The 22,500-nt window shown below is 26.6% G+C and overlaps 1 protein-coding gene across 2 annotated transcripts in view; it reads right to left on the reverse strand.

Moving 5' to 3' along the window:
* The window catches only part of LOC136085763 (repetitive organellar protein-like), a 163,691-nt gene that overhangs the window by 82,562 nt on the left and 58,629 nt on the right, over positions 1–22,500 (reverse strand). For both annotated transcript variants that reach the window (XM_065807180.1, XM_065807181.1), the window contains exon 3: positions 9,777–11,965. In XM_065807180.1, the coding sequence (XP_065663252.1) occupies positions 9,777–11,965 (2,189 nt within the window). The remainder of the gene's footprint in view (positions 1–9,776; positions 11,966–22,500) is intronic.

Raw genomic sequence — 22,500 nt, forward strand, 5'->3', positions numbered from 1 at the left:
TTGTTAAAAAAAACTTATGTATAAAATATAAACTGAAATCATAATTCTGTCATGAGTTTTATAAGTATGCGTTATTGAACAAAAAGTTAAAGAAAAAGATAAATTCAACAAAAAAGTTGAATTTATCTTTTTCTTTAACTTTTTTTCTTCAACAGTGGAAGCTTAATCGCTATGATTCAAGATGAATCATAGCGATTAAGCTTCCACTGTTGAAAGTTTTTTTGCATTAATTTGTTTTCTTATTTTTAATCTTCACAACAAGTTAAGGTATTTAACAATGCGAAAAATTGTTATGTAGCATTTTTATTGCTATGTTGCAATCTATCATTAAACAGCTCACACTAAAAGAAATAAGAAAAAAAGTTGTGATTAAGTTTCCATGTACCAAACAACATTGATGCAATATTGGTACAATATTTATGCTAATGTTGGCTAAATGTTGTTATTAATACTGTTCCAATATTGTACCAATATAAAATGTCCGCATATTGGAACAATAGCAAATATTGATTTACGATATTTGGTATTTATAAACTACAATAAAATGCCAAAATATTTTTTTATCACAATAAACGAAAAAACATTTAAATTGTAAAAAAAGGCACAATAAGGAGGAATTAAACCTCCAATCCTGTTAAGCGCGCCTCAAGTTTAGACGCCTATTACATCTACAGGACCTACTTTACTACTTCAATGGGAGAAAAATTGTAGGATTTTTATATTTTTTGCATACAAAAAAGGTTTTTATTATATAAACATTATATATAAGAGCGTTTAAATAACGTAAGGAACAATGTAATTAGAACAGCATTTGTACGGCCGTATAAATAATAATCTCCTAAAAAAATAACATTAAAACTTAAAAAGAAAAAAATCCCATGAAAAGGACTTAAGCTCCCAACACCGTTACCTGCGCCTTAAAAAAGGGCGTAACTATATACACAGTACTTCGTAAATGTATTAATGACCCAACAAAGAAAAATCATATTTTTGGACTTTATAATAAGTTCTTCTAAGGTAAAATAAAAGATTAAAATAAAGGATTTTTATTTAATCAGATTTAAAAAAGGGGTCCTCACTGTTACCACCCCGCTAAATAAGAAGGACTCCATTTTTATTGTCCTATGTCAACTCAAATAACATATATATATATATATATATATATATATATATATATATATATATATATATATATATATATATATATATATATATATATATATATATATATTTATATATATTTATGAAAAAGGAAATCACACGCACACACACACACACACACACACATATATATATATATATATATATATATATATATATATATATATATATATATATATATATATATATATATATATATATACATATATATCATATATACATATATACATAGATATATATCATATATATATATATATATATATATCATATATACATATATATATATATACATAGATATATATATATATATATCATATATATATATACATATATACATATACATACACACATATATACATATATATATAGTGTATATATATGAATAAAGAAAATATCTTTATATTATCATGTATAATATTGTATACTTGAAAGAGTGCTCAATAGATAAACTAGAGCTATATAATATATATATTACTGTTACCCGCAGTACCAAGAATTAGCTAAATGCTAATGTTTATAATATAATTTAATATTGCAACTCTGAGTTTCATGTGTTATCACAATCAACAGGCAAGTAGTAAAAGTTTAATATTGCTACGATTTGTTTAGTGGACGTTACGGTTTATATTTGTATTTTAAATCGTTACGGGACGGATATTGATAAGTAGTTAGGTTAACAATATTATTAATTTGTTTTTAGTTGGCTAATAAATGTGAAATAGTTATATGTTTAATGTTGTTTAAAATATTTTTAATGTGTTAATGTGTATTTTTTGTGTATTAAAAAAAAATAAAATAAAAATAAGAATTAAAATTGATATAAAAATATGCATAATATTATGAAATATATTACACAAGCTGTGTATGTGAGTAATTTATTAGTCAGCCTAGAGATATATGGAGCAGATTAGTATAGTTATTTTTATTTAAAGTTGTTAGTCAGGTTTGTAGCAAGCTTTGTAATTTTTTAATAAGATTTATCCGCTATTTTTTAGTGCTTGTTCATATTCGTTTTTAGATTGATTAAATATAACTTCGCTGGATACAAAAACTACTCTCTCAAATATCAGATCAAACAAAATATACCCCAGAAAAATTGTAAACGCAATATCATATGGTTCAACCCCCCATTTAATAAAAACGTCTCCACAAATGTTGCAAAAATGTTCTTGTATTTACTAGAAAAAAACTTCCCTTAGACACACAAACTTCACAAATTCTTAAACAGAAAATCTGTAAAGATAAGCTACAGTTGCACTGAAAATGTAGAAAAAATTATAAAAAACCACAACAAAAAAAATTATCTTCCCTAGAATTGAAAATAATGATCCAAAATGCAACTGTCAAAACAAAGCAGAATGCCCCTTGAATGGTAAGTGCAAATCCACAAACATTATATCTAAACGCATAATCGCAGCAAATAACCAACCCAGCAAAGTTTATATAGAATTAACAAAAGGTGAGTGGAAAACCAGATACAACCACCTCAAACCATCATTCAACAATATTGAATACAAAAATTCTACCGCCCTATCAAACTATGTCTAGGATTAAAAAAACAATTTTAATGAAACCCCTATGCTAACATGGTCTATTCTCAAATCAGTACCCCCCTACTCAAATATTTCCAAATAATGCCCACTATGTCTGCATGAGAAATTTGCTATTATATCATATTAAAAACCTGAAGAACTGTTAAATAAGAGAAACGGAATTATATCAAAGTGCCGCCACGAAAATAAATTCTTATTAAAAAATTACAAAGCTCGCTACAAACCTGACTAACAACTATAAATAAAAATAACTATACTAATCTGCTCCATATATATCTCTAGGCTAACTAATAAATTACTCACATACACAGCTTTTGTAATATATTTCATAATATTATGTATATTTTTATATCAGTTTTAGTTCTTATTTTTATTTTATTATTTTTTAATACACAAATTATACACTTTAACACATAAAAAATATTTTAAACAACATTAAATATATAACTATTTCACAATTATTAGCCAACTAAAAACAAATTAATAATATTATTAACCTAACTACTAATCAATTTCCGTCCCGTAACGATCTAAAATACAAATATAAACCGTAACATCCACTAAACAAATCGTAGCAAAATTAAACTTTTACAACCTGCCTGATGATTGTGATAACACATGAAACTCAGAGTTGCAATATTAAATTATATTATAAACATTAGCATTTAGCTAATTCCTGGTACTGCGGGTAACAGTATCATATATATTATATAGCTCTAGTTTATCTATTGAGCACTCTTTCAAGTATACAATATTATGCATGAATATATAAAGATATTTTCTTTATTCATTTATATATACACTTACGTATATATATATATATATATATATATATATATATATATATATATATATATATATATATATATATATATATATATATATATATATATCAATATATATATATATATATTTATATATTTATATATACATATATATGTATATATATTTATATGTATATATATATATACATATACATATATATATATATATATATAATACACATATATATAAATATATACATATAAATATATATATATATATGTATATATATATATATATATATATATATATATATATATACATGTATATATATATATATATATATATACATATATATATATATATATATATATATATATATATATATATATCAAAAATGATAATTGAGTGGCTAGATATTTAAATGCTGTAAATTGATAAGAAAAATATATCATTAGAATTTCAAAGCATTATTCCAATAATTAGAAACAGCTCAAATAACTTTACTTTTCAACGGGGTCTTAATATTAAAAAAAAAAGTTATTCAAAAGTACTCAAGTACCCGGTACTCAAAAGAAGCAAAATCATATATCAATTTTAAAAATAATAACTGTTTTATAAAAAACAAATGAAAAAATTTTATTTTTATTAAAAACATGTAAAATTACACTTTGTTATTTCTTGTTCAAAAAGATAATTTTTATGTAATTTTTTCTAAAATAAAAATTAAAGTATGAAATGATCATTTTTTGAAATTTTTAAATAATTTTGCATTATTACTTTTCTATTTGAAATATTGGTGACCTGTTAAAAAGTAAAGTTTATTGAGCTGTCCCTAAAACACATTATTTAAGAATAGTGTGTTGTATGGACTTTTATTGTATAAACATTTTTAAGTAGACAAAAACAGGCTATAAGATTAATCTCAAATGCAGATCGTTTCTCTAAAACTGAAACAATATAAAATGAACACAATACTTTAAATGTAAAGAAGCATTTACTGATGATAAGTAAAAATGATTTAAAGTTTTCAAAAAAATCATTTTAAACTAGTAAACAAAAAATAATAAGTTATTATTAACTGCTACTAAACAATATATTTATAATCTTTTTACAAAAAGATGATTTTAAAAAGATAAATTTTAGGTCAATATACCAAGTGCTACATAAAAGAAACAATTTTGGTATTTTAAAATTGATTGTCATTCGAATCCACGTTTTTAACATAATCATTCAGAGTCATATCACTGTATGATATGTACACAGCCCTGAATTAAAGATGGTAGCAACAAAACAGATTGGGTTAGCAATTAAGTTTTCAATATGCTCTAAGGTCAAGCTAATTAAAGGTTATATGAAACTTTTCATGTTGAAACTTCTTTTTGAAGAATTTTGTACCAAGCAGAATTAGAAGATTTTGGGCAAAATTTTTTACAAAAAAATTCATGATATTTGTAAGTAGCACTTTACATTACGATTATCCAAGTGTTATTTTTAGATGTTTGAAGAATTAATTATTTTTAATTTTTTTTGGTTTTTAGAGAATATTAAAATATTATAATTAAAATGATGAATATTATTTTTTAATGTTTTCTACTACATGTTCATTTTAACCTTAGAAAAGTTCATTTTGAAAGTAAAACAGCTTTTTAATAACTTGTTGTCTAATTTTTTTTTTTTTTTACCAAAATTATTTGTTTATATTAGTTATGTGTTATTTTAAGTAATGTAAATTTATAATTTAAATCTTTAGGTCTTCTTAAAGCCAAATAACAAAATAAAAAAAAGTAAAACAATTCTTAAAGAAAAAGGACTCGTTACAAGGTACACAACTTGGAGTTAATATATAGTTTAAACACTCGGAGAATAAAATCTCTACTGTGGTACAATAAAAAAGACTGCAACTTCTTTTTTAATTTTACTTTCTAATGTGTCACAATAAAATTACTCAGTTTTAATATTTTGATCCGTTAGGAAATGTCTTAGAAAATAGAATTATGAGAAAATATGTAATCATAATATTGTAGAGACATAAACTTAAAATTTAAAAAAACAAGTTTTTTATTTTTTAATTTTATGTTTATGCCTTTTTAGGGTGTTAAGCAAATACAACTTCTTTGAATTTTTTTATTTTGTAATGTGTTTTAATTAAATTTAAAAAATTAATTTGCAACCAATATTTAAGAAATCACCGGCTATGACGCTAATTAAGCAACATCATCGTCTGTTGGCATCGCAATATTTAGATACGATAAGATAATTATATTTAGATGCGAATGGAGGTATTTAACAAAAAAATTTTTAAGAGCGGTTAATATAAGGATCTTATTTGACAAGATGATATTACTGTTTATTTCCTTCCGTTTTAAAACCGGTCAGGCGGTTCCGAGTTAACGGCCGCGGCAGTTCAGAGTTAAGTAAATACGACTCAAGAGCAATAATAAAAATTTGCTAATCAAACTTATTTTCATTTAACATTTGTCTTTCATCAGTTAAGACTCATCAAAAACAAATGTTCTAATTAATGAAACTTCAATATATACCAAAAAAAAACTTAAAGAAAATTATAAATATCTTAGCTACAGTAAACTTTCACACATTCGTCGAATATGCTTACACTTATAAAAAGAGTTCTTTAGAACTGTATACTTCTATTTTTTAAAACCTATTTTTAAAAGGGGATTTAATATAATTATATTTTGAGCCTACTTATTTATTTTTATAAATTTTTTAGAAGAAACTTGATTCATATCTGCATTTAGAAATTGTTTTTTTAATCACAAATTCTAAATGCAGGCATGAAATAAGTTTCTCCTAAATTCTCCAATTTTTTTGTTTAATAAACATTCTTGGTTTGGTTGCGTAACTTTTCCAAATTTTTTTGTAGAAATATAAGTATTTTTTAGAAACATTATTATATGAAGGAACTGTTTTATGGATGGACCAATTCTATATAAAATCATCAAAGTTTTTATAATTCAACTCTCATATATATTTTGACAACGTCTTTTAAATAGTTTTTATTTTTTAAGGAATGTTTGTGATTGGCAAAATGTTTTTTCCGTTCACCTTGTGTTAAGACAATATACTGTTTATCGGGCACCATGGCCTCCTTATATTAAACGGCCTGATGTGTTGCATTTTCCGTAAAAATTTAAGAGGCCCGTTTTTTTACAGCTCAAGTAAAAAAAATTTTTGTAATAGTTAAGAGTCGCGTTTGCACAATAAATGTTTTATTCTTATTTAATTAAAATGGTTTTATAATAGTTAGATTTTCTTCGAGTCATTAATTTGTGGTAAATTTTCTGTTAACTGATTGTCTGCTTCAGTTTATTCCAATAAAACAGAATATTGAAATAGGCTTTCAGAAAGCTATATCAACACATACCAGCATGCTACTAAAAATAACCTCACATGTGGCTAAAACTACCCACAATTCACCATTTGAAATAATTTTAAAGGTTTGTAATTTATTATTTATTATAATTGCAATTATAAGGTATAAAACACGGATTTATCTTTGAAATATTTACACTGAATAACAATGTTTTGCAATGTAAATACTCCATATGTTGCATGTTTCAAACATGCAGCTGTTAAAATGCTCAAATCAGGCCGTTTATTCACAGTAGGCCAAGAAATATCAGGCATACCAACTGAAGTCAAGAGCTGAAATCATTTTTCTTTACCTAAATGGTTTCACAGGGGTGAAAATTACAAATTAAAAATTATAACATATTAAAAAAATCATTAAAAAAAATTTGACATTAAGTGATTTTCTGCTTCTTGTGGGTAAGATGCATTTGCAAAACCAGCCCAATATCAAAGTGGTAAACAATTTGGTAAAGATTAAGAAAATAATGTTTATAAAAATGTTGTTTTTGTTTTTATGATTGTAGGGCTTTAAAAGTTTTTTCTTATGTTTTAAAACCCTCGCCTAAAATTTACATAACAGGTTTATGTTTGAAAAATGAAATTGATGAGTGTATTACCTCAATGCACCAATTTGAATTTAAGATAAGATCTGTTGTTCCCGATAACCATTCTGCCAATGTAAATGCATTTCTATAGTTCCGTAAACCATATACTGGAGATATTAGCATATACTGAAAATTATTAATTTATTATCCAGTTTTGAAAAGGAGTATTTAAAACATACTTATTATTTGATATAAAAAATGTAAGAGACAACTTGTTAAACGTAAAAATAAAAACTTTTTCTTCTTTTTCATTTGATTTTTCCAGAGACTATGTTGAAGTTACTGCTGGTTACATTGCAGGGAATATATTTCTTAAAGTTTATTAAAAGATCAATAATTAAACCAGCAAAAACAAGCAACAAATATTAATTATCAAGTCACAAATCTTGAAAACAACAAACAGGTTATCAACATTGGCAATATTTGACAAAGTAACTGCAGTTGTAATATAAAGTAATTTTCCTGAAAGAAATAATCCAGCACAATTTTTATCATTGTTTTTTAAGTTGTTATCATACTTATTCAAATCAAAAACTCAATTCATCCAATCAAACTCTGCAACGCTGCTTTGAAAAGTGAAAACAAACCCACACTTTAAAGAAAAACCGTAAATTGTACTAAAATTTGATCAAAATAAAGTTTGATAAATACTTTACAATAACCATATAAACTTCTCGTGCCCTAATTTCAACACTGCAAGAAATTGTTTATATTATGAATGATTTGCTTGAAGTAGGATTTACATTTGTTTTAGTTCCAATTTACAAAGTGATCCTTTGGAGCTAGGTTTTAGTAAGTATAGTTAAATGACCAGTAGTAGACTTTTTGTGAGTCTTTTAGAAATATGCATTAGTAAAAAGATTTTGGCAGATCCCAGAAAATATTTATCAAAAGTTTGATAATCCTTAAAATACATTATGAAAGATATTACTTAGATGTCTACATAAATACTAGTGTCAGCTTTCTAAAGATAGCACAGATATATATACTAAAGCAAGTAATATTGGTAAATATTGACAAAAAGATTTTGATGATAAGCTTATGATCAATAAACATTATTTTATACAAAGAAGAACCTTTATATATATGTTAACCTCTGTCTAATTTTATTTTGCAATCTTTTTAGTATTTTACAAGTTATTTCTTTTATCCTAATAAAACATTGCAGTTATTTTTTTTTTATTAAAAATTTGCAGAACAAATTTTAAAGATTTGTTATAGAAGTGTCAATTTTACTAATGAAAAACACCAATAGTGTAGAATCGAATATAGATCTCGTATTGTTAATAATATTTTCAATAATAATTTGCAAAATGAAATCACATATTCATTGAGAAAAAAAACAAGTGAAAGAATTCCAAAAAAAAAAAGACCAAATAAATATTAAAAGTAAAAAGGTATTTCCTTTTTTAATTTCAATTATAATAAAAACAAAATTACAAACCTTTGGTTTTATTTTTATTGGAGAGTTTAAGGTAATCTTAGTAACATGAAAGTTTATTTTCAGTATGTTTATATACAGCTATCTGAAAACCTATTTTAGTATTCTATGTTATTGGAATAAACTGAAGCAGGGAATCAGTTAACAAAAAATCCAGCACAAAAACTATTACAAAAACTTGATTTTTATACCGTAAGCCGTAAAAAAACTAGCCTCCTAATTTTTTACGGAAAATGGAACAAATCAGGCCGTGTGATTTAAGTAGGCCGTGCGGGCACACACAGATTGGTTAATCTATTGGTAATTGGTTCTATTGGTTTCATTGGTTTTATTGGTTTACTGGCAAATTGTGAACAACGATGAGATAATATTGTTTTAATTTTTTTTTTTAAGCTTTCATTTATTTTAAATCATTTAGTGATTAAAAAGTACTTTTTAATTGTGACAAATTAGAAAAGCAAACATTACTAATTTTTTTTCTTTTAAATTTGTGGATGTGTACTTTTATATTGAACCTTACTTTTTCCCTACCTTTACACTTTCATACGCAATTTAAAGACCATCTCCCTCTCCTTGTGAGCGTATGTACTTTATAGACGGCCCCTAAGTTAACTTTGACTCATACTTTTTCTTTTCTATATATGAACTTCAAAAATGTTAGTTTGTTTTTTGTTCTTTAAATAAGTTTTTTAATAAAATATATTACTACAAAACTTTCTGATTTCAAAAATAAATTTGTTGACAGACTTTCACTGGTCAATATTATTTTAATTAATCACTTAAAAGCAATCAAATTTTATTTTATTTTGAATTAACTTTGGACTAATTAAACTAAAAAGAAACTATTGTTTTAAAATAGATAACAACATAGACGCATACCTGATCATATATAAACTGACATGCGTTGCTGTAGTAGTCATTGTTGCACATTTCGCTCATCATTTTTAAATTGTTCAAAATTAATTTTGAGTAGTCATTTTCACATATGCCAAGTGATTTAAATTTCTCCAACTCTTCCTTACATTTTAAATACACGTTTTGGAGTAATGCATTACTTAGTTCGCTTATATTTTCCAACTGCTCTACATGTTTAAAGTCATTTAAACATTTAAATTTTTCAATTTGAGAAAAGTAGGAGGCCAGATCATTATAAGTGACTTTATTGTTTTCATCCAAGCAACTGTTTAGTTTTTTTATTGTATCGTCGTGAAACTGCTGTACATGAGTGCGTACAAATTCAATAGATTCCTTCAAAATATCCTTTAGATCGTTCAATTTCAAGGTATTACACAAAAATATTAGTTCATCAATCTTATAAATTACCAAACTATAGTTATTATTCATAACAGCACATTCTATTGCAGACTTATTATAATAAACTTGCTTGTATAATGCGCTATTTGATTGTTCAACTAATGTGTACTTAAAAACTTGGCTCGGGTTATTAATACAAGGTGTGTTTAAAATAATTCTCAAAACATCTAGAGGTTTATCATTAATGAGATCTAGTGGTTTTCGATAGTTTTCAGTTTTTGATAACATATCTTTAAGAACAAGTTTGAACAAATTGTGTTCATACTTAGACGTAGAATAACCATGCCTATCGATGTTTGTTGATATGTTGTAGAGTTTAGCATAAACATCAGTATCTGGATATTTTGTAAATAAATAAGTGAATGCGGGCAAGTGGTCTTCAATATTCATCACCATACCCTGAATCATATCGACCATTTTAACGATACCTTCACTACGACCACCTTGATTTTCAATGTTCATTAAAATGACAGGTCGAACACTTTTGGAACGACTGATTACCTCAGTGGTATTAATACTATTGACTATATCCACTTCAGGACCAGTAGTATCACTAAATCCAGGTGAATCGCAAAGAGTAATAAAACTGTTCTCATTATCTTCCAATTTAATTTGAATTGAATTAATATGCTTAGTTTTAGAACATGCTTGGCTACTTATAACAAATTTTGATAGAGCATTTTGTATAGGCTCTTCTGCTGCAATATGATCAATAAACACACCAGGTCCAATTTCAACTTTGCTTTTAATCATTTTAGAACCTGAAAAAAAGTGAACACATGCTGTTTTACCAGACCCAGTCATCCCTAATAATATAATAATGTCTTGATTTTCAATCAGGCCATAAGTTTTTTGAGATTCTTTAAGTAGAAAAATCATTTCTCTAATGTCAAGAGGTTGAATTTGTTTAAGTATAACCTGCAGAAAATTTAGTGCTGAATCTAAATTACTTTCTGTAATAAAACTTTTTGCTTTTATCCAACACTCTAATGTTTTATTCTTTATGTTGGTTCTCTCAACTTCAAGCATTTCATTTATAGATAATATATCACAATCAAAACTTATTGGTTCTTTCTCTTCCATCAAAAAATGCGTAATATCGTTTTTGCGTAAAATTTTTAATTGAATCAAATATATTAAGTTTAAAAAACGTTTTTCTAGACAATCAGGCATTAGAGTTAGTTGTTTTTTTCGTCTTTTTAACTCTTTCATTTCGCTACAAAAGTTCTTCGAAGAAAGTTGCGAGTTGAATTTATCCTCGTCCGAAAAAGATAATAGTCCACCTTTTTTTAATGAACAATTTTGAATTGAATTAGTTGGTGTGTCACTTAATAGGTTTTTAAACTTTTCAAACAATTCTTCTGACAAACTGTTTTTGAAATGGTCTAAAACCTCTGAACAAGAAAGTATAATTTGATTTAGCAAATTTGTTTTAATCTTTTCATCGATTATGACGGGTTTTAAAAGTTTTTCATAAAACGACCTGATGTTTTTTAAATCTTCAATATCATTCAAGCTAAGTGGTTTATAAAATATTTCATATGTATTTTGTTTTTCCAAGCACATATTATCATTTTTATTAATGTTAAACATTACATAAGAGACTTTTTCTTGTATTTGTGCGTAAAGATTGTTCGGTACGTTCAAAATTCCAAGTCGATTTTTAAAAATCTGATGGATATTTAACTGTTGATTACTGAGATCAAGATCCTCCACTAATGGTTCATTTTTATTAACTATTTTTAACGGAGTACCTATAAAAAATTGAAAAATAAAGAAATATTCAACGGAATAAATAAAAACTGTTTTTAACTTTAAATAAATTTAAAAAAAAATCTTATCTTTATAAGAATAATTGTAAGTAATTGAATTTTTATTACAAATTTAAGTTTTAAGACAAGCATAAAATAGGTGGCAGTTAAAGTGTTTAACAACACTGTAATAAAATGCAATACTAAAAATATTACCAATTAAAGTTATACACAATTTTGTTCAACGGTTTATGAAAATTTACTTTTTTCATAGTTGCTTGTATTTTTAATGTTTTTGTTACATAAGAAATCTTACCAAAGCAGAGTTGTGCAAAATCTCAAATATGGGAAAACTGTTAAACAATTTTCAAAATAATAAAAATGAATTTATCGCTTTAGGTTTTATTGCTTATATCAACTAAATATAAAATTGCTGTTTATATTTTAACAGGACCGCTGCATTGATTTAAGAGACATCAATTTTATAACAAATATTTAATAAAAAATTATAAAGGTTGCAATTTTTTTTTTAATCATTTACAAAACTTAAAAATTTTCCTTCAGAACATTGTTTAGTTGAAATCATTCTTATATTTATTTTATAGCATGTTTAATGTAGTTAAAGATTATGGATTTTTAGCACTTTTAATTAAATTAAAAATGCTAAAGTATGTAATTGAGTAAAAATTGTTTAGAAGCCACAAAAACAGCAAATCCCTACATCAGCATATTAACTTAATTTGGCACAAATGTTTAGTGACATACTTAGGCAGCTGCAAAGTGTGTATCTATACTTTCTTTCATTTTTAATACTTTATTAAAAGTATCAATATATTCATCCTTTTTTTTTTCACTCAAAATTTTTGATAAACGTTTTATATCTTTACTTTGCAGGTTGCACTCAGCTTTTTTTAATGTAAAAGATTACAACATTTGGTTTCTGCCTCTAACATATCATGCATTGTAACCACACGTAGAGATGCTGAAAAGGAAACGTAATTATATTACTTAAATAATATTACGTTACTATTGTTATTAATATTATTATTATTACTATTATTGTTATTATTGTTATTATAATTATTGCTACTATTATTATTATCATTATTATTATAAAACAATGAACAAACCCTATTACAAAAAAAACTTATAAACAACTTATTAAGTTTGTTATAACCAATTAAAATATGAATATATAAATTTTACCTACAAACACACTTTGGAGAGTCAGAAATGAATAAAGCAACTTTTCTGAGTACTCTCATAGCCCACAATTGACATGTCATAATGGTGCATGGATAATGGTGCATGCATTTACTAATTAGTTATTTTTTCAAATTTGTGTGCTTAACAAATTGTTAATTATTATTCCAGTTAAAATTTTTATTCAGATACTTACTTGAGTGTATGATTGTTTATGAAAAGTTCTATAACTGTTTATATAGGAACAATTGATTTAGTATCTCCATATAAAACTATAATGATAAATTACAATTTGCACACTTGAATAGAAAAAATCTTAAATTAATTGTCGCAAATGAGTAAAGTACACTTGAACAAAAATAATTCGTCCAAAATAAAATTAAAGTCATATTTATAAAAAACATATTGCTTGAACAAATTCCTAATCATTATAATAGACATATTTTAAATGCCTTATTATCTCCTAATTTTTGTAAGTTTCCTACAAATTAACTGCCGAAAGTTTGTGTGAAAGTAGGTAATAAATAAATCTAATTTTAATTAATTTTATAGTTTTAACAAAGTAATACTTATTGGACATTATCATGCAAATTGTCAGTTTTTTATTAGTCGATGGATGAAATAATCACTATTTAATACAATAAAATAATAAATAAAAAAAGCCTTTAGATAATATTTTTTAAACTAAAGACATAACTACTATGCAATGATAATATTGAGTGACGATTGAAGAATATTTGTAACAACATTGTAAAATTTCAAATTAAATCACATATACTGTTTTTTTGTATTAACCACATCTAATTTAATTTGAAAGAAAATATATTTGCTCAGTTTAAAAAAAATATCTATAATATTGGTTTATTATCAAAGTTCATTTACTGACTTATTTTTTTTACAAAATTTATTAAGCAATATTGAAAAACCAAACATCATCAACTCCTCGACATAAAACATAAAGCCAAAATGAATTTGTTTGTTAAGCAGATAAATATCTTATTTTTAAGATAAACAAAAGCAATAAACTTTTCTATCAGTCTGATTTTTTCTAGAACTAAAGTTGTCAATGCGTTTTTTATCGTCATTAGTTAATGCGCTTGGTGAACCTTAAAATAAACTATATTCTGTTGTTTTTTGTGTAACAACACTGAAATTTTTAGATTTAGCAGGTTTTTAACTCCTTTGGTACCAAATTGTAGCTTCGCAACATTACTTTGACCATTTTTTAAGGGTTATAGCAAAAGAATACATTTGCAGCACTTCCCCCCCCCCCCCTCATTTTTAAGTAAAAATCAAACAAACCTCAAGTTGATGTTAATTTTGAAAAGATAAATATTAAAAAAACAAAATTCACATTACATTATCTTGCTTATATTCATACATTGCATAAACCTTTTACCTTCCGACATGCTATATTGTTTTATTGTCTTTTGCTGTAAAACTTAACGTTTGTAATACATATATATATATATATATATAGGTATATATATATATATATATATATATATATATATATATATATATATATATATACAGGGTGACCACAAAGTATCCGCACACGAGACGGTTTCATCTTGTGAAAATATAAGCATAAAAGCACTTATGTATTTTCTTATTTATTTGTTGTTTTTGGTTAATATTATGTCATAAACTTTATATACTTTACTTTATATACTTTGTAAACTATGTTCAATTGGTTTTTTTAGAATGGTGCGCGTTTCTCCTTATCGTCAATCTATCATCGAGTTTCACAAAAAAGGCTACTCAGCGAGCTACATTCAGAACCGTTTACATGCGCCAAGACGGACAATTTACGACACAATTAAACGCTTTGACGAGTTGGGAACAAGTTCTAATCATCCAAAATCCGGAAGACCTCGAACAGTGATCACTGCGAGCAATGTGAAAAAGGTACGCGATCGCCTGCGTTTGAACCCCAATCAATCTGCTCGAGGTCTCGCAAAGAAAATGGGGATAAAATGAACTTCAATGGCAAAGATAATCAAAAAGAAGCTTAAGCTCAAACCATACAAGAAGAACAAGTCGCAACTTCTTTCTCAAGCAGCTAAAGTCAAACGTAAAGACCGTTCTCTTGGACTTCTGCACCGTTTCAACGGAATTGATTATCGCAACATCTTGTTCACTGACGAAAAGATTTTTACAGTGGAAAGCATTCTTAATAAGCAGAACGATCGAGTTTGAGCAAAATCTCAACCAAATGTCTCGGTTTCACGCAGTTCTCATCCTGCTTCAGTTATGGTATTCGCCGGGATAACGGCTCATGTTAAGACACCGCTCATATTTGTTCCACAAGGTATAAAGGTCAACGGTGACAATTATTTGGATATGCTCAAGAAAGAAATTGTTCCTTGCGCTCAAAAAGAACTTGGAAATCGTATTTGGACGTTCATGCAAGACGGAGCTCCAGCCCATAAAAAGAAGACAGTTCAGGATTTTTGTGCGGCAACTTTTCCTGATTTTATCAACTTTTCTCAATGGCCGCCATCGAGCCCCGATCTTAACCCGATGGATTTCTCAGTCTGGAGCGTCCTAGAAGGAAAGGCATGCCAAAAGCCGCATAAAAATATTGAAAGTTTAAAAAATCACTACTGAAAGCTTGGGATTCTCTGGACCCTGCCTACTTGCTCGCCACCGTCGAAGCATTCCCGAGACGCCTACAGGCCTGTTATTTTGCTGATGGAGGAAAATTCGAATTCAATCTTTGAATCATAATTGTTATAGTTCAATAAATGTTTTAAAATAAAATTTGTATTCCAAATACTTTCTACATGCTTTTTATTAAGCTCTTTATCTGTGCGGATACTTTGTGGTCACCCTGTATATATATATATATGTATATATATATATGTATATATATATAAATATATATATATATATATATGTATATATATATATATATATATGAATATATATATATGTATATACATATATACATATATATGTATATACATATATATATATATATATATATACATGTATACATATATATATATATATATACATATATAAATATATATATATATATATATATACATATATATATATATATATATATATATATATATATATATATATATATATATATATATATACATGTATACATGTATACATATATATATATATATATATATATATATATATATATGTATATACATATATATGTATATATGTATATACATATATATATATATATATATATATATATATACATATATATATGTATATATATAGATAGATATGTTTATATATATATATGTATATATATATATATATATATTTATATATATATATATATATATGTATATATATATATATATATATATATGTATACATGTATATATATATATGTATATACATATATATGTATATACATGTACATATTCATATATATATATACATATATATATTTATATATAAATATATATACAAATATATATATATATATATATATATATATATATATACATATAATAAAGATTAGTACGTTTTTGTATATATATATCGGAATCAGTCGAATAACATTCTGTTAAAGTGTCTTCCAATCATTTGAGTTTTCACAAGACGAACAAACCCGTACAAATCAATCCATTTGGTTCATAAAGGTAAACCCATGTTTGACATTGGGACTTTCTACACGCAAAGTAAATTAACTGCAAAACATCTTCTGGAGCAGGTGGAATGAGCATCCATTTAACCTCAAATTGATCGCTAATTTCTTGCCATCCAAATCTATTAGGTTTTTGTATATTGGAATTTGTCTCTTGTAATCGCTAGACAATTGCTGTTACAAACAAAGTTCTCTTGCTTTGACACAAAAGAGTATCCCTAGTTGGTGGAAGCTTTTGAGGTGCCTGAGCTTCTATCTTGGCAATAAACTTAAGTTATCTTCTTTCGTTTATATTATTGCATTTCAATCCATATAATTGACATATACACTTTACTATTCTGTCTATTCTGAAATGGGTTACATGGTTAAATGGGTTTTAGTGTACTTGACCAAGGTTTTGTAACTCAATGACAATACCACCATGTTCTGCAACTATAGCATCCTGCAAAGTCCTACTATCTAGAATATTTGTTCTATCTGTGCAGTTTTCCTCGTAAAATTCAAATAAATTGCTTGTATGAATAATCTTTAAATTGTCTAATACCTGTTCTTTCACATAGTCGAAGACCAAACGCATAACTGCATCTTCTGTTAAAATAAAAGGAATATTTTAGGGTCTCGTATAGTTAAGGTAACAAGACCAATGATTATACAACTCTAAGCAAATTATGGTTTACCACTCTGTGTTCAATACACTAGCCATAGGCTGTGTGATGTCAGCTTTTCTTAAATATTTTCTTTTAACATGTTTGCAGCACTTTCCGTTACGCATTTTGTAAGCGTTTACATCCGTTCCAATCTTTATTTGTCTTTTTGCCATAGCAAATGCAACATTCTTTCTCCGCAATAATTTTTCCTGAAAAAGGGATTTCTTTAACTTAAAAGTAGCACATAAAAGAATAAAAAATGTAAAAACTAAGGGTAATTTTGTTTGCTTGGACTTCCCACCAAAAGATTTTTTTTATTTACCTGTTCTAACTCTTTTCCAAGCAGAGATTCTGCGCTCAGATAAAGATTCACCATCAATGCCTAAACTCTCGTTGGCTTTTTCTACTCTATTTTTCCGATGTGGTAGAATGTTTAATATTTTTATCTTCACATACTTATCATATCATCTATGATCAAACAAGAGCGTTGTTTGGCTCATATCAGGTAAAATGTTCATGATTTTAAAGTCATTCCGAGTTTGACTATAGTAAAAAAAGTATTATTATCCAATCCATGCAATTATTGTTTTTTCCGTATCGTCGTTTTGGGCAGTATATAAAGAAATAAATTGAGCTGGACATTTAATTTGCAACCTACCAAGCATTCTTCCCTTTCCCTAGCTCGCTTTCAGTAGAACCATGCACTTTGTTATTATTATAACCAACTTCTCCTTGTTGAAATATGCAAGCAATTTTAATTTCTTTCTTAGAAACTAGATTAAGATGCTGCGCTCTTGTTGCTGGTCATTGTTTAGTTAAAAATAAGAAGCAAATAAAAAGAGGGTTTTTAATTAAACAGTTCTTGAAGAGTAAACATTTTTAACGTAAACAAAGAACACGAACAAATTTTCATTTTAAGATTTATTAAATTAAAATTTTTTTATAATTTTGATAAAATATTAGAAAGCAATAATAAACATTTTTGTTTTTTAAACAAGGTTTGTGAAATTTTGATTTCATAGAATTGAGTAATTATATTTAAAACATTTAATTTAACGAAGCGGTAACCCCTGTCAATAGCTTATAAGCGGTAATCCCTGTCAATAGATTTATAGACAACCTGGCGGGTATTTTATGTTTGAAATTTTTACAATAAGTTGCATCTAATTTTGTGTATAACTAAAGGTACAGGCAGATTCCAAGTGGCACGTCAAGATCTTTAAATTTCTTAAGTTATATGGAAGAAGTTTATACAAAAATTAGAATGTCCACTCAAAATATTTCGTTTTTCTCCTTATTTACATATAACGACCAGACTAGCTGATAATACTAATATACAGTATTGGACAAAACGAGTGCAACCAAATAACGCAAATTTAGTTTCTTTATATAAAAGTGCTGCATTTTTTCAATTTAGAGAAATAACTATGTAACTGTTTAGAGACAAAGTTTTTCAAGTTTTATTTATCACAAAGTTTATTATTTGTACACGAAAATGAATAAATTAACCAAAAGTATTAAAAAAAGTTGATTTCCTTCTTCTTCGGTGCCTTGCATCTTCGAGGCATAGATTCGATCAGATGATCAATTAAACTTTGTGGAATCGCTCCAAGGCCTTTTGGATTTGTTCAAACAATTGATCCTTATTACGAACACCTTCACGAATAATTCTGTGGTTGACGATCTCACAGGTTCTCGATAGGGTTGAGATCCAGAGATTAAAGCGGCCAATCCATCACCGATACGTGGTTGTCTTTAAACCACTGCTTGACTACTTTTGCAGTGTGTTTCGGATCGTTGTCTTGCTGAAAAACCCATTTTATTGGCATATTCCATTCAGCATGTGGTAACATAACATCTTTCAGGATATTTTTATACATAAAACGGTCTATTATTCCATCGTTTTGATGTATTGGACCTAGACCGTTAGCAGAAAAACAACTCTAGATCATTACATTGCCTCCACCATGCTTCACGGTCTTATGGCAGTAACGTAAATCGAGACGTTTTCCGGCCAGTCGACGTATAAGGCAAATACCATCGCTCCCAACGATGTTGAACTTTGATTCATCACTGAACAGGACAGTTCGCCATTTCTGCTCATTTCAGTCAATATGAGATGTAACCAACGGGAGTCTTTTCTACTGGTTTTTTAGTGAAATCAGCGGTTTCTTCGCAGGGCGTTGAGAAAACAATCCGGCTTCAGCAGCACGTCGTCTGATTGTTTGATCCGATACAGGCAGCTTTAATTGCTTTTGTATCTCGACTGATGATATCCAGGGATCCTTCTTGACGGATCTGACGATCATTGAATCCTCTATAGAAGTGGTGGAATGCGGTCTTCCACCTTTGTTATCTGCTGCCAACTTCCCCGTAGAACGTTATTTGGAACATAGTCTTGATACGGTCCATTTTTTCACGCGATATTTATCACAAATACTTTTTTGTGACATTTCACTTACGTACTCGCCAATAATTTTCTTTCTTAGTTTCAATTTCCAATGCAAGACTGTCCGAAGCCATTTTTGCACATGAAGTCATAAAAGTAATAAAAATAAATAATCACGCTTCTCAAGGCAGTGTTACATTTACCTTGTGATGATACAATAATAATGGAACACAACGTTTTGGTTGGATGTGGACTGTATTGATGTAATAAAACACTTAATGTATTTTACTTCTTGTATTAATGTTCTTCGATAAAACACTTTGATTAAACTCACTTCGATAAACTGTCTTCATATTACTGACTAATTTACTTCCATATACTGACTGAATTACATGTCGGTTTACATGTCTCCTATATAGTAAAATAAACCTGTGTAAACCTGTTGTGTAAGATTCTAGATGCTTCTTTTCGATGCTTCTGGAAGCTTCTGGATGCGTCTGGATGCTTCTGAATGTTTCTGGGTATATCTGGATGCTACTGGATGCTTCCAGATGCTTCGTCTGGAAACTTCTGGAAGCTTCTGCATGTTTCTGGAAACTTCTGGAAACTTCTGGATACTTCCTTTAATTATTAAAAAACTTCCGTAACGTTGACAAGGACCAGACTTAAGAAAATGAAACAAACCAAAAAGGTTTGCATTTGCTTTGTCCGCTGCAAAATGGCACTTGTCAACGAAATTCTGCCTGTGTGCTGTCACCTGTCAGCTGATTGCTCATGTCATGGCATGCTATGACTCCAGACTCCTGAACTGTTTGCTGTGGTAGTATAGTTTGTTTCGTTTTTAAGATATGTAAAATTAGGATTACTTTTTAGCATTGTTCGTTGTTGTTTTGTCCAATAATGTATATATATACATATATATATATATATATATATATATATATATATATATATATATATATATATATATATATATATATATATATATATATATATATAAATGTTTATGTATATATAAATACGTATGTATATATATATATATATATATATATATATATATATATATATATATATATATATATATATATATATATATATATATATATATATATATATATATATATATATATATATAAATGTTTATGTATATATATAAATGTTTATGTATATATATATATACGTATGTATATATATATATATATATATATATATAAATGTTTATGTATATATATAAATGTTTATGTATATATATATATACGTATGTATATATATATATATATATATATATATATATATATATATATATATATATGTATATATATATTTATATATATATATATATATATATATATATATATATATATATATATATATATATATATATATATATATATATATATATATATATATATATATATATATATATATTTATATGTAAACATGTATGTATCTTGGTATGTATGTATATGTATAAAAATATATACACATCTATTTGTATATATATAAATATATATATATATATATATATATATATATATGTATATATATCTAGGTATGTATATATATGTATAAATATATATATACAGATATATTTTTATATATATTTATATATATATATATATATATATATATATATATATATATATATATATATATATATAGATATATATATATATATATATATACACACACAAATACACACACATATACACACACACACAGACACACACACACACACACTCGCATACACACATAATAGGGTTAATCCAGATGTTCATGTATTTAGTTTTATTTATGACGAAGATTAAGCATAGATCATTTATCTTAAGTCTGGAATATAAGTAGGCTTTTTGCTTTAAAATAATATTTTATATATCTGTTTTTTAGTTTTTTTAGGTGCCGTTGCATATGATCATGTGAGTTTAACCTTAAGTTTGTTTTCATGGCTTTTCGAAACTCTACCTTTGTCTGAAAATCCAAATTTTTGCGATAAACTTTAGAATAAGAGTAAACATGTCTGTCCAACATGTTATAGTGTCGGCTAATTCGAGGTTAATTTACACTGGTGACTTTTGTCTCCGCAAGAAAGTCTTTGACTTTAGCAGACACATGTTGCTTTGCATTATCGTGCTGAAAGAGCATTGTTTTCCAGGTTTCTCTTTTCAAGCCTTTGTTGACAAAATTGGATTACTTATTTGATAGTATAAGCATGTACACTTCTAAATTGACCGATTGTTTATTTGAAAGTACCTCAACTTAGGCCTTGCCATCAAATGAGATTAAGTTGAGAGTAATTTGCCATGCTTTTTCGATCAATTTGTGATCTCCTGATACATTTTGATGCTTCTTCACCCTTTGAAATCTAATCGCAATTACTCCGTTTGCACTCAATCAATCTGTGGCAGTTCCATTTCTTATCCACAACAATTAGACGTTGTTCAACATTCAATTCATTTTGTAAGATGGTCAGAAGTTTTCTGGGATTAGGCCATATGGGGTCCATTGTGAACAAAATGATCTTTTCATCAATTTTTTGGTGATTATTGAATAAACTAAACCAAAAGAAATATTTACGACATCATAAATTTGATTCATTTTAAAAAAATTGTCTTCGTCAAGCATTTGTTGAATGATCTCAATGTTGTCTATAGTTGTTGAGGTACTGGGTCTA

Source organism: Hydra vulgaris, chromosome 10 (assembly GCF_038396675.1).
Source record: "Hydra vulgaris chromosome 10, alternate assembly HydraT2T_AEP".
Taxonomy (NCBI): Eukaryota; Metazoa; Cnidaria; class Hydrozoa; order Anthoathecata; family Hydridae; genus Hydra; species Hydra vulgaris.